The sequence below is a fragment of the Oryx dammah genome, unplaced genomic scaffold (assembly GCF_014754425.2).
Source record: "Oryx dammah isolate SB20612 unplaced genomic scaffold, SCBI_Odam_1.1 HiC_scaffold_20, whole genome shotgun sequence".
Classification (NCBI taxonomy): domain Eukaryota; kingdom Metazoa; phylum Chordata; class Mammalia; order Artiodactyla; family Bovidae; genus Oryx; species Oryx dammah.
This window is the reverse complement of record NW_024070204.1, coordinates 6,245,017-6,270,760: the sequence shown is the minus strand read 5'-3', so window position 1 is coordinate 6,270,760 and position 25,744 is coordinate 6,245,017. Positions and strand designations below refer to the sequence as shown.

Below are 25,744 nucleotides of genomic sequence, written 5' to 3'. Positions count from 1 at the left end.
CTACTATTCAACATAGTTCTGGAAGTTTTAGCCACAGCAATCAGAGCAGAAAAAGAAATAAAAGGAATCCAAATTGGAAAAGAAGAAGTAAAACTCTCACTGTTTGCAGATGACATGATCCTCTACATAGAAAACACTAAAGACTCTACCAGAAAATTACTAGAGCTAATTAATGAATATAGTAAAGTTGCAGGATATAAAATCAACACACAGAAATCCCTTGCATTCCTATACACTAATAATGAGAAAGTAGAAAAAGAAATTAAGGAAACAATTCCATTCACCATTGCAACAAAAAGAATAAAATACTTAGGAATATATCTACCTAAAGAAACTAAAGACCTATATATAGAAAACTATAAAACACTGATGAAAGAAATCAAAGAGGACACTAATAGATGGAGAAATATACCATGCTCATGGATCGGAAGAATCAATATAGTGAAAATGAGTATACTACCCAAAGCAATTTACAAATTCAATGCAATCCCTATCAAGCTTCCAGCGATCTTTTTCACAGAACTAGAACAAATAATTTCAAGATTTGTATGGAAATACAAAAAACCACGAATAGCCAAAGCAATCTTGAGAAAGAAGAATGGAACTGGAGGAATCAACCTGCCTGACTTCAGGCTCTACTACAAAGCCACAGTCATCAAGACAGTATGGTATTGGCACAAAGACAGAAATATAGATCAATGGAACAAAATAGAAAGCCCAGAGATAAATCCACACACATATGGACACCTTATCTTTGACAAAGGAGGCAAGAATATACAATGGAGTAAAGACAATCTCTTTAACAAGTGGTGCTGGGAAAACTGGTCAACCACTTGTAAAAGAAAGAAACTAGATCACTTTCTAACACCGCACACAAAGATAAACTCAAAATGGATTAAAGATCTAAATGTAAGACCAGAAACTATAAAACTCCTAGAGGAGAACATAGGCAAAACACTCTCCGACATAAACCACAGCAGGATCCTCTATGATTCACCTCCCATAATTCTGGAAATAAAAGCACCTGGCTTTCCTATGGCAACTGTTTCCAGGACGAAAGCTCCAGGCTGAATGCATCAGTGGGGAGAGGGTGGGGAATGTCCCTGGGAGACCTGGAGGTCAAGGAAAACGCCGGCAAGAGAGCTCATCATTCCGAAATGAAGCCTACTGTGTTCAGGAAGTTGAGTGAAACTGCCCATCTACACAAGCTCTTGCTATAAACACAGTTCCCTGCCCGACGTATATATGGCTATAGCACGACAGTATGAGGCAATTCTATGGAATGTGGTATTTATGATATTTACAAAGAACTCACTTCCCTTAGATGAAAGATATAAACGCAGGCACCAGTAATGCTGAAATGAACAACGTGCTTCAGGGGATTCTGACTTTCACAGCTTAAATGTAATAAGTGCTATTTACCTGGTCCTTTTTTAAACGGAGATTTTATGGCTTGTGGATGGAAGAAAGATATTAAAGACTGAGCATGCAAAACTGCATATTTCAGGGTGGCTGATCCTTATATAAGCAATGATCTTTTCATTTACAATGAATTTCGAATTACCACTTACAGAGTTTTTCAGATTTAATACATGATCTGCTTTAATGAATAAAAAAATCGAATTCTCCCTTTAATTCTGTTGGAAATTAAAAATATTCAGAATGACTGAAAGCAATGAGGTATGCCATTTCTCATTTTTAAATGTTACTTTCTAAAAGGAATCAGTTTTTCTAGATAAGACAACTTCAACCCCATAACTCCTCAGTTGAAATCATCTGAATTTTAAAATGTTAGAATTTTGTTCTTCTTGCTGTTTTAATTAATAGTGCTATTTTTATACTAGGCAACTGTAATTATTTAGTCTTATTACTTATAGTTCTCAAGTTTCACCACTTTCTTGGCTCATGAAATTTCTCTTATCCTTTCTTTTGTTTGAATTTATTTTTCTTTGTTTCTCTGTGGAAATATTCAAATCTCCATGTAGTTATACCTATATGGGGAGGGTGCATTTTCTGAGTTATGCATGCCTGAAAATCAGTGTACATTTATGAATGGCAGTTTGACTTGGTGTACAAATTGAACTGCAAAATACTTTTCTGAGGTATTTTTAAGATTCTGCTCTACTGGTTTTTAACATCTGGTGTTGATTATAAGGCAGGCAAATCTGACTTGTCCCAAAGCAATTATCCTAGTCTTATTTTCTTTCCAGAAGCTTTTAGAATTTCTCTCCTTCTCCTTAATACCAACATGTTAGCACAGAAATGAGTCCAACATGAATATCTAGATGCCTGTAAATGAATAAACAAAGAAGCCCATAACTCAAGTATTTTATCATTTCCTTATTTTTTTCAGTATAAAGATGGTATTTGAAGCATATTGGAAAGGTGAAAAAGCTCAAGGAGTGGGTGCCTCATGAGCTGACTGAAAATAAAAACATTGATATTTCAAAGTGTCATCTTCTCTTATTGAGTGGAATAACGACGAACTGTTTCTCGATCAGATTGTGAGATGAAAGATGGATTTTATAGGACAATTGGCGATAACCAGCTCAGTGGCTGGACTGAGAAGAAGCTTCAAAGTACTTCACCAGTCAAACTGGCACCAGAAAAAGTTCATGGTCCCTGTTTGACGGTCTGCTGTCCATCTGATCCATTATAGCTTCCTGAATCCCGGCAAAACAATGACATCGGAGAAGTATGTTCACCAGAGGAGATGCAAGGGAAACTGCGAAGCCTGCAGACAGCACTGGTCAACAGAAAGGGCTCAATTCTTCTCCACAGTAACTCCTGACCACACGTCACACAACTAATGCTGCAAACATTGGACAAATTGGGCTACGGACCTATTCACCCGACCTCTCGCCAACCAACTACCCCTTCTTCAAGCATCTTGACAACTTTTTGCAGAGAAAACACTTCCACAACCAGCAGGATGCAGAAAATGCTTTCCAAGAGTTCCTCAAATCCCTAAGCATGGATTTTTATGCTACAAGAATAAGCGAATTTATTTCTCGTTGGCAAAAACATGTAGACTGTAATGGTTCCTATTTTGATTAATAGAGATGTGTTTGAGCCTAGTTGTAATGATTTAAAATTCACAGTCCCAAATTACAACTACTTTTGTACCAATTTGATAGTAAATATATATGTATTTGTATAAATGGGGGATGGGAGTGTACGTACATACACACATGCACACACACACATTTATTGAGAACATGCCCTTGCCCAGTGATAATAAAAATGTATAATATGACCAACATTCTACAGAGGTTGGTAAAGTCATTATTCCATTGTGTGTCTGATTGTTTGTGTCCCCTTGGTATTCATATATTGAAATCTGTCCCCCCAATATTCATATATTGAAATCCGTCCCCCTGGTATTCATATACTGAAATACGTCCCCCTGGTATTCATATACTGAAATCCGTCTCCCTGGTATTCATATATTGAAATCTGTCCCTCTAGTATTCATATATTGAAATCTGTCCCCCTGGTATTCATATATTGAAATCCGTCCCCCTGGTATTCATATACTGAAATCCTCACCTCCACATGAGGAAATGGCCTGCACTGGGGGGTGATTAGGTCATGAAGGCAGAGTTCTCACAGCTGGGATGAGCGAGCATCCTTATAGAAGAGACTCCAGAGAGCTCCCTTCATCCACATGAAGAAACAAGAAGTCAGCTCTCTGCAACCCGAGTTGGGTCTGCACCAGAATTCGATCATGCTGGCTCCCAAAACCTGGACTTCCACTTCCAGGACCACAAGCAACAAATGTCTTCTGCTGTTTACAAGCCACTCCACTCACGGTGTCTTGTTAGAGCAACCTGACTGGACTAACACACACCCCCATTGTACAGATGAGGAAACCAAAGACCAGAAAGGTTACATAATTTTCCCCGAGTCAGGTGGGTATCAAGGGGTGTCAAAGGATTCGAAACCAACAATGAGGACCCACAGCCACACTCACAGTTGGGTGATACCGCCTCTCACAAACAGCTCGAAGAACAGCTGCTCAAGGGCACTGCGTTATTAATCAGGTCATCGTGTTTACCAGCGCAGCTTTGCCCTGATACTAACCGTGCCTTTCAAGGATTAACATGGCATGAATCTGATGAGGGCAGGGCACAGCAGCAACACGAACTCAGGAGGTGGCGCTGGGAACGGCAAATATAAACAACACAGCAGAAACACAGCTGGCTTTACGGGAGAAGCAGAGGAGAAAGCAGAGAAGGGCGATCTAAACGTGGGCTGAGGGTGAGATGTGGAGAGGCACTGACAGAAACAGAGGACGACAAACAAAGTGTGGTCTGGGAAAAAGTGGGGTCAGGTTTCATTCTGAGTCCGTGGTATGAATGCAAATGAGTCTATAACCCAAGGAAAAGAGGGAGGCAGAATGAATGCACTGAGAGCCATCGATCAGAGAGCGACTGAAGACGTGTGAAGAGCTGAAAGCTGAGCAACACAAATACAGAGAAAAGAGGCCTCCGCACCTCAAACCGGCATGTGTGCTTGGCGGGTAGAACAGAGAGAGTGTCCACCAAAAAACGGGGAGAGAGAAAAAAAAGTCAGAGATCCTGAGTGGGACCAGCTGACAGGCGGCAACAGAGACAGTTTTTGTTTTCTCCTCCTTGGAGGGAAATAAGTGACTCTGAGGACATATCTGATGGCGTTTTTCAAATTTCTCATCTCTGCAGGGCACTCAGGGCCGGTGCACCGGGACGACCCTGAGGGATGCGATGCAGAGGGAGGCGGGACAGGGGCTCAGGATGGGGGACCCATGGCTGATTCGTGTCAGTGTATGGCAAGAACCACCACAATACTGCAAAGTTATTAGCCTCCAATTAAAAAAAAATTATTAATTTAAAAAATGTCTCATCGCTCTATTCACGGGATCTCTGATGAAGAAACACTGAACAGTGAGAAAGGACAGAACTTTCTCTGAAGCATCAGAAAAGTAACTTTTCTAAATCTCTTCTCAGCTGGAGGGTTGTATTAGCCACTTCTTTAGACATAGAAGACCACGGGAAATGATAGGAACATCTTTCATGAACACATATAAAAAGCAAACTTCATTTAAAAGCAAGCTTAAAAGTAGTTTTCATTATTCACCAGCACCTCTGAGAGATCTCTCAGTTCTCTCTGGTATAGAAGTTGTCCCATTTGATGTTCACGTATATCAGCTGACGAAGTCCATTGCTCTTGAATGAAAGGATCCCCCTCTGTTTTTCAGGAAGCGTTCAAAATCCTGCTCACAGCTTTTGAAAAAGCTCACTCATCTGAAAGTTACTTCTTCAGAGCCCAAATTTTGAGCTCCTCTTGGCCCCTTCTAAAGAGTAGAATCTGTTGTTGACATTTGTGCTGACCCACCCTTCAGAACACCTACTCCTAAATATTCCCTCTAAACACTTTTTTTTTTTCAACTTGATAATAAAATTCACCAGGAGAGATCTGAAACAGTAATTATGTTAAGTGCTGTATTCATCAATGTCAAAATCTAACGCTGTTTTAAAGATTCACTATCCTGCAAATTGTTATCACAATTGTATTCATGAGCCAAGCATTTCAATACAGGCTGGTTTAAATGCATGTTCTTCAGCAGATCGGGATCAACCTAACAGCTGGGTGATTTCACACTTGTATTTTATCTCTGACATAAAACTGCCTCATTCATCACACACACAAACACACACGCACAATCTGTGTGTACGCTCCCTACTGGAAAGATGTTGATCCCTTCTATGACAATGAGATTAAAACAATACACATTCATAGAGACATCTCAGCCAAAATTGTACTAGAAACTTTTGGGGAGAGGCATATGGGCCTAGAAGGACAGGAAATGGCAGAGTTTTGCTGTTTATTCTTTCTGAAGATTTAATGCGGCCAAATATTACTTCCCTGAATAACCATGTAAGCGAGCCTCATAACAGAAAGACGTATCTGACAGCATTGGGGTTTGTTCAGAGCTGACTCATAAGAACACTTAACCTGCAGAGAGTTCAGAAGAGACAGAAGAAAGATGTGTGAATGGTGAATCAAGATGGTGTGTGATCACTCAGGAGTCCAGGGGTTGCTATAAATTGTTGAGGGTCCTGTTTGGGGACCACTGGTAATGACCAAGTTAAACCAACTACTTCCATGTAGAGACATAATTAATACTTGCATGATAAGGGTTGAACGTAGAGATGACAGGAAGTGGGGAGGGAGAGAGAGACAGCACAGGATACACCGATGTGTCTCGTGCCCTTTCACGGGACTCAGTGGTAAAGAGAAGCCACCTGCCACTGCAGGAGATGCCAGAGATGCGGGTTCAGTCCCTGGTCTGGGGCAATCCCCTGGAGGAGGGCGTGGCACCCCACTCCAGTGTTCTTGCCTGGAGAATCCCATGGACAGAGGAGCCTGGTGGGCTACAGTCCATAGGGCTGAAAAAAGAGTCGGACACGACTGATTGATCTGAGAACTGGCCTAATACATGCAGGGAACTGTGCCGGGTTCATGAGGAAAAATAATGAAATAATACACAGCCCTTGCCACAAAAGAAGTCACAGTCAGGTTTCAGGAGTGGGCCCCAGGCAGGCCTGCTAGAGGGTGACGCTTTGGGGAAACTCATCCACGTCGTTTCATCTGGCGGTAAAGGCAGCTGCTACGATGGTGGCCACGTTCTGACTCCTCCTGACCCACTGACAGGAAGGGCCATTGAGAGGAGCCCAGGCAAGGACACCTTCACGGGTGGCACCCTGCGTCATGTGACTGGACTTCGCATTTTGTTTTAATGCACCTTTCTTCCTCCAACCATTGGCTCTTGTCCCGGAGTGACAAAGATGTCACACGATTAGCTAAAATGTGTCCAAAGAATGGTCATTTCCTTCAGGGCTGAGATGCCTGCATGGTCTGGGGCCTTAGATTTCATCTGATTGGTCTGAGCTCACTCTACAGTCAATGATAAAATATTCTTGCTTTTATTCTACACCACTTCTCTAGAAAATGAAGTCATCTGGCATGGGCTGTGTGCATGCTAAGTCGCTTCAGAGGTGTTTGACTCCGTGTGACCTTATGGACTGTAGCCCGCCAGGCTCCTCTGTCCCTGGGATTCTCCAGGCAAAAATACTGGAGTGGGTTGCCATGGCTTCCTCTAGGGGATCTTCCCCACTATTCCCAGGGGATGGAATCCATGTCTCTTACATCTCCTTCATTGGCAGGTGGGTTCTTTATCACTACTGCAAAACTCGGGAAGCCCTTGTTGTTTCTATTTGAGTTCACAACTTTCTAGTAGCCATCATCAGAACAAGAACCAGCTCACACAGGGCAGTACCACAGTGATTAGTAATGTACTCCAGCAACTGAGCTTCTTTCTAGAAAAATCAATCAATTCCTCTGCCCATCCGTTCCCGAGAATTGAAGATCCAGAATAAAAGAAAGATACACTGGGGAAACTATGCTATGCAACACAACCTATCAGTGGCTTAACACGTGCTGCCAGAGACCACGCAGTAAGATTCGTAACACACTACTGCTTCCCATCTTGGCAAAGAAAGTCTGGGCTGGGGGCTTCCCGAGTGGTCCAGCCATTAAGAATCCCGTCAATGCAGGGGACACGAGTTTGACCCCTGTTCCAGGAAGATTCCATGTGCTGGAGAGCAACGAAGCCTGCACACGCCAACTGCTCAAGCCCGGGTGCCCTAGAGCCAGGCCCTGCAGCCAGAGGCGCCACCGCAGTGGAAAGCCCACACACCGCAGAGAAGAGTAGCCCCCACTCACTGCGACTAGAGAACGCCCGCACACAGCCACGAAGACCCAGCACAGCCCGAAATTAACTAATTGATTTTTAAAAGTCTTGGCCAGTTACAATAATTAATTAAGGATTTGTAATTAATTAAATATATGCAAATGCCTCCTTATATCATGGCAGTGAAAGAAAGTGAAAGTCGTGTCCGACTCTACAACCCCGTGAACTGTATCATCCATGGAATTCTCCAGGCTGGAACACTGGAGTGGGTAGCCTTTCCTTCCTCCAGGGGTTCTTCATAACCCAGGGATCAAACCCAGGTCTCCCGCATTGCAGGAGGATTCTTTACCAGCTGAGCCACAAGGGAAGCCCAAGAATACTGGAGTGGGTAGCCTATCCCTTCTTCAGCAGATCTTCCTGACCCAAGAATCGAACTGGGGTCTCTTGCATTGCAGTAGAAGAGCTAAATGGTAAAACAGGAGCGCTTTTGGCTCCTCTTTCCTGCTACATGTGTCAAAGGAGCCATCAATACTCACAGCTGCCCTTCCTCACCTCCCGTTCAATTTAACCCCTCTGCCTAGGTGACAGGCAGGCTGCCAGGACTAGTGATCCCTTCCCCACACCCTGCCCTCTGGGACTCACCGTTGGACCAAGTTGAATGCTGGCTCCCAAACTCCCTTCTTTGGCTTCTACCGAACCACACTCTCTGGCTTTCCTCGCATATAATGGTTGGTCTTTTTCAGTGAATGGCTTCCTGTTTTCCTCTTATTTCTTCTCAAATATTGGTGTGCTTTGGGGATTGCTCCTGGCTCATTTTTGTCTTTTCTAACCCTAATCTCTCCCTAGGGACTCTCATTTTGTCCTTTAAAGGTGGCTCAGAGGTTAAAGCGTCTGCTTGCAATGCGGGAGACGTGGGTTTGATCCCTGGGTCGGGAAGATCCCCTGGAGAAGGAAATGGCACCCCACTCCAGTGTTCTTGCCTGGAGAATCCCATGGATGGAGGAGGCTGGTGGGCTACAGTCCATGGGGTCGCAAAGAGTCGGACACGACTGAGCGACTTCACTTAGCTTCACTTCGCTTCATACACTGATGACTTCCGCATCTACATTTTTGGTTCTGGGTTTTATTTACAACTGCCAACGTGGCGTCTCCTCTAGGACATAGACTAGGGATCTCAAACTTAACTGTTCAAACCTCATCTCTTGATTTCTACTCTACTCCCAACCCCCAACCAACATCATTTCCAAAGACCCTGAAATCTAAGAAGTGGCACACCAACCATGATCCAATGCCTGGAATTTTCATTTAGGAATTTTTAAAATTATTTTTATTTTATTCTCACCCAACATCTAATCCAACAGCAATCTATGCTGGTTTCATTTCATAATAAGTCCTGACTATGTGCACTCTGACCCAAGCTCTTCCTGGCTCAGGCCTGGACTATCGCTATAGCTTTCAGGAGGTCATCCTGGCTGCACTTCCTCCTCAATCCATTCTCCATCAGTCCCAGAGAGATCCTTTAAGAATATTAGCCATAAAAGTACAATTCAAACAGATACATGCACTCCTACGTCCACAGCAGCTCTGGTCATGATGGCTAAGACATGGAAACAATCAAAACGTCCATTGATAGGTGAATGGGCAAAGACGTGGTATATATACAGTGGAATATTGCTCTGCCAGAAAAAGAGTGAAATAAAGCCATTTGCAGCAACATGGATGGACCTAGAGATTGTCACACTAAGTGAAGTCAGTCTGACACAGACAAATATCGTATGATATCACTTATATCAGGGACCCAGAAAGTGATACTGATGAACTTCTTTACCAAACAGAAACAGACTCACAGACATGGGGAACAGATGTGTAGCTGCCCAAGGGGAGGTGGGTAGGGGAGGGAAGGACTGGGAATTTGGGATTAGCAGATGCAAACTAGTATGTGTATATATATATATATATATATATAGTCCTACTGTATAGCACAGGGAGCGATGTTCACTATCCTTTGATAAATCATAATGGGAAAAATAAAAAGAATGTCTATATGACTGAATCACTCCTCTGCACAGCACAAACTAACACAGCGTTGTAAATCAACTACACTTCAATAAAAACAAAAAAAGATAAACATAATGTTGGCCAGTTTGTTTCACAGCCTTACTCAAAACGCTTTTGTAACTTTCCACTCCACATCTAATAAAGCCCGAAGTCCGTCACTCACCTTGCGAGGCCCAGTATGTGGTCCAGCATCTAGCTCCTGTCTTCCCCTCCACTCCCCTCTCTTACCCAACAATCCCACTGACTTCTGTGTCCCCCAGACAGGCCAGTCTGGTTCCTGAGTCTGAACCTTTGCAGGCCCACTCCTGCTGAGAGCATAGCTCATCGTGTAATTGCAGGGACGCATCCTCCCGGGATTCATGTTACAACGCGGCTGTCAACATCCCCAGAAAAGCCCCTGGCTGGCCCCTCCAACACGCCCCTCGGCTTATGCCACTTAGCTCTGTCGCATTATCTTTCTGTATCTTCTCATGAGAATTCTGCCTTCAGACAGTTATGGTCCATCTCCTGCAATTCGAATATAAGCCCAAAGACGCAGGGGGCCGTTAGCCTACTACTAAAGTACTACTCTGTTCCCTGGGCTAATCCCCTGGCACATGGCAGATAATCAAAAAGACAAAACTGTGAAACAAAAGTTTTCAGACAACTTAAAAAGGGAGAACTCCAGAGAGTAACACCGTTTGAAAACATACACACACGAACAAAATTCTACAGCTCCTAATTCATGTTTTTCAATTTGTTAGAAACATTGGTGGGTGCCGTGGTTCGGCACACACAGCCCTAGGGCCATGTGAAGTATTTTTATCTGTGACTGTGCTCATGGTGATGAACCATTAAACACAGAAAATCAATCACTTCCCATGCCAGTGAGTCCAAAAAGCCTTCTTCCCCACTATCAGGTATCCTGGACTACCTGTGATTATGCCTGCAGGAAGTAAGATACGATTGCAATCACAGGATACTTGACATTTGACTTTGATTTTGAGTTTTCTCTGGTGTGTGACACATACCAGAAGAACGGAGACTGCCACCAAAGGACTGATCCTGGAACTCTTTTTTATTGGGTTTATTTTACTCATATCAAGTGATGTTGATCTTATGTGAATATTTCCACTAGATTATTTTTTGCCTACTATATACAGTCTTTGCATTGATTGCTGAAGTAGGCTTTCTTATCTCTTCTTGCTATTCTTTGGAACTCTGCATTCAGATGCTTATATCTTTCCTTTTCTCCTTTGCTTTTCACCTCTCTTCACAGCTATTTATAAGGCCTCCCCAGACAGCCATTTTGCTTTTTTGCATTTCTTTTCCATGGGGATGGTCTTGATCCCTGTCTCCTGTACAATGTCACGAACCTCATTCAGCAATCAATGCAAAGAAATAGAGGAAAACAACAGAATGGGAAAGACTACAGATCTCTTCAAGAAAATTAGAGATACCAAGGGAACATTTCATGCAAAGATGGGCTCGATAAAGGATAGAAATGGTATGGACCTAACAGAAGCAGAAGATATTAAGAAGAGGTGGCAAGAATACATGGAAGAACTGTACAAAAAAGATCTTCACGACCCAGATAATCATGATGATGTGATCACTAATCTACAGCCAGACATCTTGTATTGTGAAGTCAAGTGGGCCTTAGAAAGCATCACTACGAACAAAGCTAGTGGAGGTGATGGAATTCCAGTTGAGCTGTTTCAAATCCTGAAAGATGATGCTGTGAAAGTGCTGCACTCAATATGTCAGCAAATTTGGAAAACTCAGCAGTGGCCACAGGACTGGAAAAGGTCAGTTTTCATTCCAATCTCAAAGAAAGGCAATGCCAAAGAATGTTCAAACTACCACACAACTGCACTCATCTCACATGCTAGTAAAGTAATGCTCAAAATTCTCCAAGCCAGCCTTCAGCAATACGTGAACCGTGAACTCCCTGATGTTCAAGCTGGTTTTAGAAAAGGCAGAGGAACCAGAGATCAAATTGACAACATCTGCTGGATCATGGAAAAAGCAAGAGAGTTCCAGAAAAACATCTATTTCTGCTTTATTGACTATGCGAAAGCCTTTGACTGTGTGGATCACAATCAACTGTGGAAAATTCTGAGAGAGATGGGAATACCAGACCACCTGACCTGCCTCTTGAGAAACCTGTATGCAGGTCAGGAAGCAACAGTTAGAACTGGACATGGAACAACAGACTGGTTCCAAATAGGAAAAGGAGTATGTCAAGGCTGTATATTGTCACCCTGCTTATTTAACTTCTATGCAGAGTATATCATGAGAAACGCTGGACTGGAAGAAACACAAGCTGGAATCAAGATTGCGGGAGAAATATCAATAACCTCAGATATGCAGATGACACCACCCTTATGGCAGAAAGTGAAGAGGAGCTAAAAAGCCTCTTGATGAAAGTGAAAGAGGAGAGTGAAAAAGTTGGCTTAAAGCTCAACATTCAGAAAACGAAGATCATGGCATCCAGTCCCATCATTTCATGGGAAATAGATGGGGAAACAGTGGAAACAGTGTCAGACTTTATTTGGGGGGCTCCAAAATTACTGCAGATGGTGACTGCAGCCATGAAATTAAAAGACACTTACTCCTTGGAAGAAAAGTTATGACCAACCTAGATAGTATATTCAAAAGCAGAGACATTACTTTGCCGACTAAGGTCCGGCTAGTCAAGGCTATGGTTTTTCCTGTGGTCATGTATGGATGTGAGAGTTGGACTGTGAAGAAGGCTGAGTGCTGAAGAATTGATGCTTTTGAACTGTGGTGTTGGAGAAGACTCTTGAGAGTCCCTTGGACTGCAAGGAGATCCATCCAGTCCATTCTGAAGGAGATCAACCCTGGGTGTTCATTGGAAGGAATGATGCTAAAGCTGAAACTCCAGTACTTTGGCCACCTCATGCGAAGAGTTGACTCATTGGAAAAGACTGATGCTGGGAGGGATTGGGGGCAGGAGGAGAAAGGGACGACCGAGGATGAGATGGCTGGATGGCATCACGGACTCAATGGACATGAGTCTGAGTGAACTCTGGGAGTTGGTGATGGACAGGGAGGCCTGGCGTGCTGCGATTCATGGGGTTGCAAAGAGTTGGACATGACTGAGCAACTGAACTGAACTGAACTGAACTGAACTGATATACAGTCTTGGTGGCATCAAAACACTGCATCACAGGGTATAAAAAACAGACGATCTCCAAGGGAAACTGAAAACTTTCAGATGGCAAAAATTTCACAACCAGGTGCTTCTCCTTTGTGTGTGTGTGTGTTTGTGTGTGTGTGTGTTTCTCTAGTATTATCAACTGGCTTCCCTACTGGCTCAGTGGTAAAGAATCCACCAGTCAATGCAGGAGATAGGAGACACAGGTTCGATCCCTGGGTCGGGAAGATCCACCCTGGAGAAAGAAATGGCAATCCACTCCAGTATTCTTGCCTGGAGAATCCCAGGGACAGAGAGGCCTGGAGGGCTACAGTCCACGGGGTTGCAAGAGTTGGACACGACTGACCGACAAAACAACAGTATTATCAACAAAGGTTAACCTGTGATGATCTGAAGGAATATATATGTTCCCCAGGTGTTTCTCCAACAAGACAGGCGAATGGCTTCCTGACCATGGACACTGGATGGGGGTTTTGCTCAAGTGGCTTACAGGGAGGAAATTTCTGGAGGTTTTATTTTACCATATAGCCTTTTCTACTGTGCTAAATCATTCAGTCATGTCCAACTCATTGAGACCTCATAGATTGTAGCCCTCCAGGCTCCTCTGTCCATGGGATTCTCCAGGCACAAACACTGGAGTGGGTTGCCATGCCCTCCTCCAGGGGATCTTCCCGACCCAGGGACTAAACCCAGGTCTCATACATTGCAGGCAAATTTTTTACTGTCTGAGCTGCCAGAGAAGCCCAGCTTTTCTACTGTCATTATACAAAAAGACATTTGCATATATTTAATTAATTAAAAGTCATCTTGATTAATTACTGTAACTGTATTTTACTTTTTTCCATTTAGAACAGGATGTCTAACTTTTTACAGAATGAACACTAATGCTATTTTGAGCCCCTATTACTAGCCTCCTGCAGTGGCAGTTTTCATTAGGCATCAACATTTGACAGTGATTCCAGCTGTCCTCCTCCTCTTTGCCCTTGATCATCGATGTAGAGTTATTGATTTCTCCTTAAAGGAGCCAGAGTATACATTCACAGCATGGCCCTCGTTGCAGTCTTTGAAAATATGTTCTAATCCCATCCATTCTAATTAAAGGACTCATCAGAAAATATTTTGGGCTTGATGGTTTGAGAGTTACTTGTATATTTTTTCTGGAATTCATTTTTATTTCTCATCAAAAGTACCCATAAGTCTTATGGCATAATATACATTGCAACATCCAGAAATATATTACTCTAGTATTTCTCAATGAGACATAATATCTGAGCTTCATGAGAACTGAAGCAATCAGTAGGATGCAATGCAGTGCAAACTGTTCAAGCAATTCTTGAACTCCATTCCGACGCAGTCAAATGGTAAACATTGCGAAGAGAACTCTCTTACAAAATCTCAACCATTCTCTGTTACAACTTCCGAGTAAAACAGGTGCTATCTTCTCCGTCATCCGATCTTTCACTAAGGAGTGCTGAGAAAAAGTGGTCACAGGTGGACTGTGTCCTCTCCATCAAGGGAACGATACCTGAGGAAAGTAGGTAACTCATCACTTAATAAAACAGAAAGAAGTGGGGACCAGGAATTATACAACTTCTTCAAGGAGGAGATACCGAAGCAAGAACTATACAATCAATTATTAAATAAAATGGATAAAAAGTGGATGGGGGTGGGGTTGGGAGGAAAGTCTCATTCAGGATCTTTGAGGACACAGGTGGGGTCAGCCTATCTGAACCAAACTGTACATACTGTGTGGTGTTTTACGTTTCTCATCCTCTGCTCATTGGAAAAGACCCTGATGCTGGGAGAGATCGAAGGCAGGAGAAGGGGACGACAGAGGATGAGATGGCTGGATGGCATCACTGACTCAACATGAGTTTGAGCAAGCTCCAAGAGATAGTGAAGGACAAGGAAGCCTGGCGTGCTGCATTCCATGGGGTCGCAAAGAGTCGGACACGACTGAGCAATGGAACAACAACATTCTCTGCTGTCTCTGCTGGTCGCATGATCCTACCTAAAGGTCACAGGTAACATTTCTACTAAAATTTGCTGCTTTCACGCTTCAGGAACTGCAGTGAGAAAGTCTCACTAGCTTGAACTCTTCTTGAGCTCACTCAATTCGGTTTTTATCAAGAGGCGTATACTGTGAGATGCTCCACCCTGGACTCCATCTGCCAACTCAGATGCAGACAACTGGGGTAGATGACAAGTCCTGGAGCGTGGGCAGCTGTGTGATTGCCTCACACCATCCATTCTGCTGGTGAAAAGTAAGCTCCCCAACGGAGTGACATGGGGCTGATAAAAAAGCGTTTGGAAGGACTCTCCATCACATGTTCTAGCAGATACAGCAGAACTTTTCTCTGTTTGATCTGTTTGCTTCAAGGAGGAAGGGAACTTATCATGGAGAGTACTCAGGGGATGGCATAGCCAGCACCTATCTCTCCCTCCAGCCTCAGTGCAGTCAATGGTTTCACCAGGGTGGCAGCTGATTTGTTTAATGTTAGGGCATTATGTCATTGGACATACTTTGCCAACAAAGGTCCGTCTAGTCAAAGTTATGGTTTTTCCAGTGGTCATGTATGGGTGTGAGAGTTAGACTACAAAGAAAGCTGAGCGCAGAAGAATTGATGCTTTTGAACTGTGGTGTTGGAGAAGACTCTTGAGAGTCCTTTGGACTGCAAGGAAATCAAACCAGTCCATCCTAAAGGAAAGCAGTCCTGAATATTCATTGGAAGGACTGATGCTGAAGCTGAAACTCCAATACTTTGGCCACCTGATGTGAAGAACTGACTCATTTGAAAAGACCCTGATGCTAGGAAAGATTGATGGCGGGAGAAGGGGACAACAGAGGATGAGATGGTTGGATGGCATCACCGACTCAATGGACATGAGTTTGAGTAATCTCCAGGTGGACAGGGAGGCCTGGCGTGCTGCAGTCCATGGGGTCTCAAAGAGTTGGACACGACTGAGAGACTGAACTGAACTGAACTGAGGGCATGATGTCATGAGAATTCAATGCAAGACCAGCCCATGATCACTTTCTTAACAGGACACCATTTTGAATGCTAGAAAGACTCTGAAATTTGGTAAGAAATTAAGTAGAACAACTTCCATCAGAGGAACCAAGACATGGAGAAGTGAGAAAATTTGACCAAGGTCATACAAAGAGATAACATAACCAAGATTCAACTCAGGTGGTCTGCCTCCAGGGTCCACCACAGAATGGAAATCCAGCCACAGACAGATTTAACACTGTGGCTTCTTGTGGGAATGATCTTTCATGTAAATTTCTAACATTCTCATGGACAATATGTTGCTTACCATGGCAATGCATAACATAATGACGTCAGATAAGTGTGTGCTTTCTTATGTAACTAGTAATGGAAAACAACATAGTTAACTTAAAAAGTCCTTTATGGGGAAGAAAAATCTCTATTCTCAAAGATAACTCCAAAAAACTTAGGCAGAACCAACATGAGAGGCAGAAATATCCACACGTAAGAGCTGAGTGTCTTGGACAAGTAACTTGACAGTTCAGTTCAGTTCAATCACTCAGTCGTGTCTGACTCTCTGCGACCCCATGAATTGCAGCACGCCAGGCCTCCCTGTCCATCACCAACTCCCAGAGTTCACTCAGACTCACTTCCATGGAGTCGGTGATGCCATCCAGCCATCTCATCCTCGGTCGTCCTCTTCTCCTGCCCCCAATCCCTCCCAGCATCAGGGTCTTTTCCAATGAGTCAGCTCTTCAGGTACTTTGACTTAAGTGGGAAAAGAGACTTAGGTCATGGAGTTCATAAGTATATTAAGAAGACAGGATGGTTGGCTGAATAATGAACCTGTAAAAAGCACCCTCTTCGATTAATAATCCCCAGAACCCGTGACTGTGTTACCTTACATGGCAAACCCAGAACTTCGAAGATATAATTAAATTAAGGACCTTGAAATTGGGAGATTTCCCTGGATTACCCTTATGGCGGGGTGGCAGGAGGGATAATGAAAGGGTAGGAAGAAGATGCAAGAGCACAGTCAGAGATCTGAGAAGGGGGTGAAGAGAAAGACAGACAGAGAGAGAGGAAAGAGAGGCTGGAATCTGTGCTGCTGGATTTGAGGATGGAGGAAGCGGCTGAGACCTGAGGATGCAGGAAGGCTCTAGAAGCTTGAAAAGGCAACTGGATTCTGCCCTCAGAGCCTCCAGGAATCCAGTGCTGCCAGCACCGTAACAGAACTCACGAGACTGATTTTGGACCTCGGATCTCCAGAACTATATAATACTGAATTTGTTCTGTTTAAGCCACTGGGCTTGTGGTCATTTGTTACAACAGCAATAGGAAACTGATAGCACAGCAAATGTGAAAGAACTAAGTAGACAGCCTGGCACGTTAAGAGAACTTGAACAAATGCCATTCCTTCTGTTATCCATTCCCTCACGAAAAGGAACCACATTTTAGCATCCCAAACTGGAAACAGCTCCAACGCACTCTACCTAGCATTTTAAATGATTTGTGCAATACATCTGGTAATGCCCTTACATTACTGGCTATCGTATCAGGATAAAGATGGATACGTTTATTATCTACCCAACCATGTACACAAAAGGACCACTTACTTGTTCCATTGAAATCTGCACAATTTTGCCCCCAAGGAGACACAGGGAGCCTACTGGTTCACTAAGCCCCCACAGTGGGGAACAGATTCAGGAATAACACGGTGTCCCCACCTCACGTGACTAGTATTCTCCACTGAAAGGCATATTGTATCATATTCAACCCACAGGGTGTTTCCAGAAGAAGGCAGTCCACATAAAGATTCTCACAATTACATTATTTGAAAACAAAGACAACATATAAATCGAAGCATGTTTATTTTCTCTCTATAAAAAAAGAAAACCTAGTTTTCAGTCCTACAGAGGCCACATTTATTTCCACTGCTCCAGCAGTTAAGAGAGAGGGTTTCTGTTTTGCCCTGACTCCAGCTCTCGTCAATTCCGGAGCGTCTATTACATACTCCAGGGAGAAACACCTCTGTTGACTCAGGTTTGATAAAGAGCCTCTATTGCACTGACACGGTGCACAAGAAGTGGCTTTTACTGCAGGATGTGAAACTTAAGACAAAAGTCAAAACACACCACTTTCAGGCCCCAAAGGTGGCGTCAATACTAATTGAGTGCATTAAGTTTCTCACTTACTAAGAAAAAAAAAATCAGTGTTTATCCATGAGGGCATTTTTAGGGCAAGAACACAAACACTGAGAAAACCTCTGCTAACATTTTTCATTCCTTCTTCTCCTCAAATCTTAGAGTACAAATAGCCATGTTGTTCAAAAATGGTTTTAATCACTAGAAATTTACCTCATTTGCATCTAGGAAAAAAAAAAAGCACAAAATTTGAAAAAAAGCAAGTACAGAGTTGAGTGATTTTGAAAAGACTGTAGAATCCCTAGACCCTTCCCAGTAATCTCAACTGTGTTGATAACCCCTAGCGGGGCTGCAGAAGGACCAGCTTCCTGGGCTCACAGGACATCTGCCCTCCTCCCCAAGGTCTAAGTGTGGCAGGGAGTGAAGCTGCGAAAGGCACCCAGTAACTATTCAAAATGGCGGCCCTCAGCCTCCAGGAGCATCAACTCATTCTGTGGTAACTGGAGATACAACCTTAAAATGGATGCCAAAGATTTTACCCAGATGGGGGCTGAAACAAATCATCTAACCCCCCTACCCCTGAATGAAGCACTCTCAAGGACACTGTTGTTTGCCTCGGTGACTACGAATGAAGCAAATATACAATATACATACAACATATACAGGTATCTATCTACAGATATCTGTCTATATATAGACAAAGATATATATACACATCTGAATCACTTTGTTATACTCCTGACACAACACTGTAAATCAACTATACGTCAAAAAAAATTTTTTTTTCTATGTTTTGTGGCAACGTACGGATAAGAAATGACACGCGGAACCCTCAGAGCTTACTTTGGTCTGCGGCAACACCAGTGCCACGGCCTCTGAAGCCACTCTTCTCTATGAAGGGCACCTAGCTTGTCATTGGCTAATTTTTGTTTCCTTAAATCTGTACATTCATACCTGACTGATTTTATTAATTATGGAAAATTTTCATTCCCATTTAATTACATGCTGGTCTGGAAAAAAACAAATAGGAAAAGGAGTACGTCAAGGCTGTATATTGTCACCCTGCTTATTTAACTTCTATGCAGAGTATATCATGAGAAACGCTGGGCTGGAGGAAGCACGAGCTGGAATCAAGACTGCCGGGAGAAATATCAAAACCTCAGGTATGCAGATGACACCACCCTTATGGCAGAAAGTGAAGAGGAACTAAAAAGCCTCTTGATGAAAGTGAAAGAGGAGAGTGAAAAAGTTGGCTTAAAGCTCAACATTCAGAAAATGAAGATCATGGCATCCGTTCCCATCACTTCATGGCAAATAGATGGGGAAACAGTAGAAACAGTGTCAGACTTTATTTTTGGGGGCTCCAAAATCAGTGCAGATGGTGATTGCAGCCATGAAAGTAAAAGATGCTTACTCCTTGGAAGAAAAGTTATGACCAACCTAGACAGCATATTAAAAAGCAGAGACATTACTTTGCCAACAAAGGTCTGTCTAGTCAAGGCTATGGTTTTTCCAGTGGTCATGTATGGATGTGAGAGTTGGACTGCAAAGAAAGCTGAGCGCCGAAGAATTGATGCTTCTGAACTGTGGTGTTGGAGCAGACTCCTGAGAGTCCTTTGGACTGCAAGGAGATCCAGCCAGTCCATCCTAAAGGAGATCAGTCCTGGGTGTTCATTGGAAGGACTGATGCTGAGCTGAAACTCCAATACTTTGGCCACCTCATGCGAAGATTTGACTCACTGGAAAAGACGCTGATGCTGGGAGGGATTGGGGGAAGGAGGAGAAGGGGACAACAGAGGATGAGATGGCTGGATGGCATCACCGACTCAATGGATGTGAGTTTGAATGAACTCCGGGAGTTGGTGATGGACAGCAAGGCCTGGTGTGCTGCAGTTCATGCGGTTGCAAAGAGTCGGACATGAATGAGTGACTGAACTGAACTGAACTGAACTGGAGAAAAAACAACAACAACAACAACAACTATGGACCTTTACTCTATCCTAGAAACATATTGTTCAAAATCTTAACAGAAGTACTGCATTCTGGGTCCTAGACCCTGAGAGCTGACTCCCAACTTTGGTAGCAAAATTCGTACATTGTGTCAAATTATATTTTATTAAACATCACTGGAAGGACTGATGCTGAAGCTAACCCTCCAATACTTTGGCTACCTGATGCAAACAGCCAACTCGTTGGAAAATATCTTGATTCTGAGAATGACTGAGGGCGAAAGGAGAAGAGGGTGGCAGAGGATAAGATGGTTGGTCGGATAACATCATAGACTCAGTGGACATGAACTTGGGCAAGCTCCAGGAGATAGTGAGGGACAGAGAGGCCTGGATCATCACAGTCCATGGGGTCGCAAAGAGTCAGACACGACTGAGTGCCTGAACAACAACAACAAAGTATTAGTATAAGTTCTTTTTCTTCAGTGTCCCTTTTCTCCTTACATATTTTAAAAAAGATCTTTGACTCTTTTTCCTAGAACTTGTAAATAGATGGCCTAATAGTATCTCCTATGATGGTCCCATAAAGTCTGTAATACGAGGTGTGCCTCACTGGTCTAGTTCTGGAGCCACATAAGGTCAGAGCATCGCCTTTCTGACCACATGGACCCAGAGATCATCGTGACCAGGGATGACACCTGGTCTTGGCTGCTCAAGGTCTCTTCATGGAAAGAGGCAGTGTAGAAAAGGTCAACAGCCTGACTTAGTGTTCTGTCAAAGCTGGTACTATAAATATTAGGTTATATAATCCACTGACTTAGAATTTCAGTTCTTCCTAACCTTGGTGAAGGTGATGGAAAAGAAAGTTAAATATGACTGGCGGGACCAAACTTATCCAGTCACCACTGTTTGAAAAAGGAAGCAGCTGCTGCTGCTGCTAAGTCACTTCAGTCGTGTCTGACTCTGTGCAACCCCATAGACAGCAGCCCACTAGGCTCCTCTGTCTCTGGGATTCTCCAGGCAAGAATACTGGAGTGAGTTGCCATTTCCTTCTCCAATGCATGAAAGTGAAAAGCGAAAGTGAAGTTGCTCAGTCGTGTCCGACTCTTAGCGACCCCATGGACTGCAGCCTACCAGGCTCCTCCATCCATGGGATTTTCCAGGCAAGAGTACTGGAGTGGGGTGCCATTGCCTTCTCCAGAAAAAGGAAGCGGTCTACCTTACAACATTTGAACTCTGTAGAGGGAAGAATTGTGAAGACTAAGTGCTGTGTGTTGAAACTATAAAATTTTCTAGAACCTAGATTTGAACCATTACTGAACACGAATAAATGCACAGTATATGAAGTTTTACTGTTTAACTGTCTCATGTTAACAACTGTCTATTTCTCTTAATGCAATCCAGAGTTTGATATACCTAGAGACCAAACAATTAAACAGCAATTACTGAATACTTCTGCTATGCATGTTGCAAAACAAAATGTTTTTAAAACAACCCATTAGATTTGCTAATATCAGTGAGAAAGCAATATTTACAGCCACACGCCAATGCCTAGAATCATGCCCTCCACAATCTAGGTGCTTAATTAATATTTATTAGATGAACAAACAGAACTCCCTGTTTTCAAAAAGGAGTACAACTACTATTCATCAGTTCATACACAAATAAAAGTCTAGTATAAGTATTTAAGGGATTTTTGTTTGCTCTCACCACCATAAATACATTTTAATAAAATTATATAAAATGGACTAAATACAATTTAATGAATGATAGTGACACAATTATGTGTCAAATACTGATGAATGCACTCAGAGAAGGGAGTGTGGGTTTCATGCTAGAGAGTCATGCTAACAACCATCATCTTTAGAGATGGAAACTGGGTTCCTGCTGATAAATTTGAAAACTCAAGGGCAAAAAGAAAACTATTCACATGGATCTTCTGCTGAGACCTGACGTTAAACATGTCAAGTACAGGACCCCACCTCCAAAGCATGTCTGCTTCATCTGCTTGCCACCATCTTGGATGAGACCACATGGCTTTGCTCCTTCCACCCCTGGTTTATCTCCATTTCTTATTTTTACAGTGTGTCATCAGAGCCTATGTATTCTCCTGATGTATGTGTCCATGTATCACCCACAGCAATGACAGCCCCTGACACTACAACTAGTTCCCTACCAGACCCTCCCTCCCAACTCCAATCATCTCCCTCAAGGACAAGTTCACACATCTCATCTCATTTCATCATCTCATCCCATTTCAGCATCCCAGGTGGAAAACAGACACTAAACGAAGTGTTGTTAATGGCACAGGCAGATTTCAGCTGGGACAAACCCTGACCACAAACACTATCACAGAGAAATGTGCTGTAACCAACAATGAGTGTCTTAACTAAGAGTCACTGTAACAATCATCATTATTATGATTTGAATTTCCCCAGCCTCGTGTTGATGGTGGTTGATGAAGCTGTCAGCACGTGGGTGATCCTGGGGGTGGGGGCTGGGTTTGAGTCTGAAGATGCCATCTCTGCTCTTTGGTTTACAATTCAATCCACTGGGCATACAGCCCAAAGCTGGGCGGGCAAGACGACCAGATGGCTACTCTGGCTTCCTGCTGATGCCCGTCAGTGGATGAACTGCACCCTCGACATTAGCAGTGACAATATCATTCCAATACCATCTCAAATAACATGGAAGTAAGACCGAACGTGTATTTTACCTGCTGACGTTTTTCAAATTCCAGCTTGATCCGGGACTTGATGCAGTTGCACGTGTCCTGATACGTCTGCTGCAGAGCGAGCTCCATGAGGTGCTTATGGTATGCCCCTGCCAGGTTCCCGCAGATGAAGATGATCACGTTGGCCAGGATCTGAGGACACAAAGAACCACTCAACAGGGTGAGCATTTATCGTTCACGATCACAACAACACAAGGTACTTGGGCAAGAGTCTGCAAAGAGATGACTCTGCTAAAGGTTGATTTTATCTCTGTACCAAAACTAACATTTTTATTTATTTAACAAAAATGGATCCTATCTGCTTCTTGGATCCGTGCCCTCTCACAGGTGATTTTGCTGTCCTCCCCTATCTTTGGGCTCAGCCATGTGATCTGCTTGGAAGAAAAGCTATGACAAACCTAGACAGCATATTAAAAAGCTGAGACATTACTTTGCCTACAAAGGTCCGTCTAGTCAAACCTATGATTTTTCCACTAAGTCATGTATGGATGTGAGAGCTGGACCACGAAGAAGGCTGAGCCCTGAAGAATTGATGCTTTTTGAACTATGGTGTTGAAGATTCTTGAGTCCCTTGTATTGCAAGGAGATCACACCAGTCAATCCTAAAGGGAATCAATCCTGAATATTTATTGAAAGGACTGATGCTGAAGTTGAAGCTCCAAACCTTTGGCCACCTGATGTGAAAAGCTGACTCATTAGAAAAGACCCTGATGCTGGGAAAGATTGAATGAAGGCAGGAGGAGAAGGGGATGACAGAGGATGAGATGGTTGGATGGCTCTGTTGATTCAATGGACATGAGTTTGAGCAAGCTCTGGGAGACGGTGAAGGACAGGGAGGCCTGGCGTGCTGCATTGCATGGGGTTGCAAAGAGTCGGACACGGCTGAGTGACTGAACAACAAGTGTGATCTGCTACAGCTAATGCAGTGTGGGTGGGGGTAACCGAGAGCCAGATCCAGCCCAGGTTTGGAAGGTCTGGCACGTTTGGGGTGCCTCTTTTGTATCTCATCAGGAAAAGAACATGGAAGATGACGTACCCCTGGAACAGAGACTGGCAGCCAACCCACAGTCCACTACTGTGGGCACCAAGATTTCATGGTTCTTACACAGTGTTATTATGACACTAGGTGACTGATGCAGATTGTTGTCACATGGAACCTGTGTTCACTGAGCCTAGAGAAGGCATACTCCCCATTACCTAGAATTTATGTAATAATATAGGACCCTTTCAAAGCACATCACTTGTTCCTCTGTTGATCAAAACAATTTGGGTTCACAAAAACTTGGGGTGAAAGAGAAAATATAGAAAAGTTGAAAACAACTTATAATTGTCCTGCCCAGGAAGAACACTCAACTAACTGTCCATACGATCTTACTTTAGCCCTGTCACCCTTCGCTTCTGCAAAAGGACCACCTCTTACTTCACTAAAGATTCTGCAAACTGTCACTGCTGGGTTTGCTTTGAAGAACAGCAGCCCAAAGAAGCAGGAACGAGAAGCCCTAACACAAACCAGATGGCCCAAAATTAGAAGAACTGTCTCTCTCCTTATTAGGTGCAGAGGAAATAATAATAATAACCATGCTTATCTATGAGAGCTTCTTTTTTCTTCCTTAAAAATGCCATCAAAGATGCAAACATTTTAGGAAGTCAGTTCCTCCAAAATAAGAACCAAATGGAAGCAACGGAATTGAATGAAGCCATCCTCAGTGCCCTGGGCTCCCCCAGCAGGGAGGATGAAAGGGCGTCTCTGTTACTACACTGTCGGCCTGACCCAGGGCCCTGGCAGCTTTGCGATGTCAAGGTTCTTAAGGAAAAGCCTTCTTTTGGTCATTTGTTCATTAATCTGGGCAATGGATGTGGCATTGCTTCAAACAACATGTTATTCCAACCCTCCATGGCTACAGATAATCAGAAAGAATGCATTTATGGATTTTTATTCAGATATGCAAAGAAATGCTCAAGAAATAAACAGCTAAGCATTTTAATGCCAAGCAGTTATGGCATTTCTCTTCTGGTGGAAAATTTAATCAAATTACAAGCGTTTTCCTGATACCTGCTTTCATCCTAAAGTACCATATTCTAAGGTTAATAGAATTAGTCCCGGTATTTTAATAACTACGCACATTTACAAATGTGCCTGATGTCCTAGAGCATTTTTCTTTCAAAATGGCGCATTTATATTATGACTCTAGGAAACCTAGGGCGCAAGGAAGTGATGCAGTTTGGATTTTCTTTTCAAAACTAACATCACAGCATCTTGTTTCCTAGAAGATGTTAAGCAGAAGACACAGTAAAAAATCCTATTTTCACAATGTTGGATTTATTTTATAACATCATACTGTCTTGATGCTTTCTTTTATCTGATTGCTTCATTTAGCCACTCTCACATCTGTCAGAAAATAGGAGGGGAAACTTGGCCTCTCAAGGGACACCGTGAAGAAAATAAATTGTTTAAGGTAATAACAGTAGGCTGAAGATGCAAACTAGGCCTTGAAATGGAGCGTGACCCATGCTCCAGAGTCTGTGCAAACCGGACTCCACCCTCTCGCCACAGAGACAGGGTCCTCTGTCACTTTCCACATCCCCATCGTTACTTGACATGTATAGGGGAGGAGTCATCAGCACTTGTCCGTGATTCTCAGGAGATGCATAAAACACCAATGCTGTGCTGGTGGGAAGGCTGGTATTTACCAGAAAACTGGTTCTGTTTCTTTCACCACATCATCATTGATCTTCCAAACATACCTCATTTCATCCTTGCAAGAGTCCAGAAAGTAAAACACCCAGGAGCGTGGCCCCTCTTGTTATTTCATCGTCTAGGTGAAGAAATAAAGGTCTAACATATTCAGAGACTGGAGGGTAAGCCCCTGAAGACTCTAAAGGATTGCCCTGGACCATTGCCACAAGACCAAATTTGGCTCAAATAAAACATGGCCCCAGGAAATGAGTCAGGACGGGTTCACCCAGTGCAATTCAACTC

The 25,744-nt window shown here is 43.2% G+C and overlaps 1 protein-coding gene across 1 annotated transcript in view; it reads right to left on the bottom strand.

Annotated features, from left to right (window-relative positions):
• Positions 1-25,744, bottom strand: part of ADCY2 (adenylate cyclase 2) — a 474,101-nt gene that overhangs the window by 207,425 nt on the left and 240,932 nt on the right. Inside the window, exon 4 of the mRNA XM_040262372.1 lies at positions 22,747-22,896. Within this exon, the coding sequence (XP_040118306.1) occupies positions 22,747-22,896 (150 nt within the window). The remainder of the gene's footprint in view (positions 1-22,746; positions 22,897-25,744) is intronic.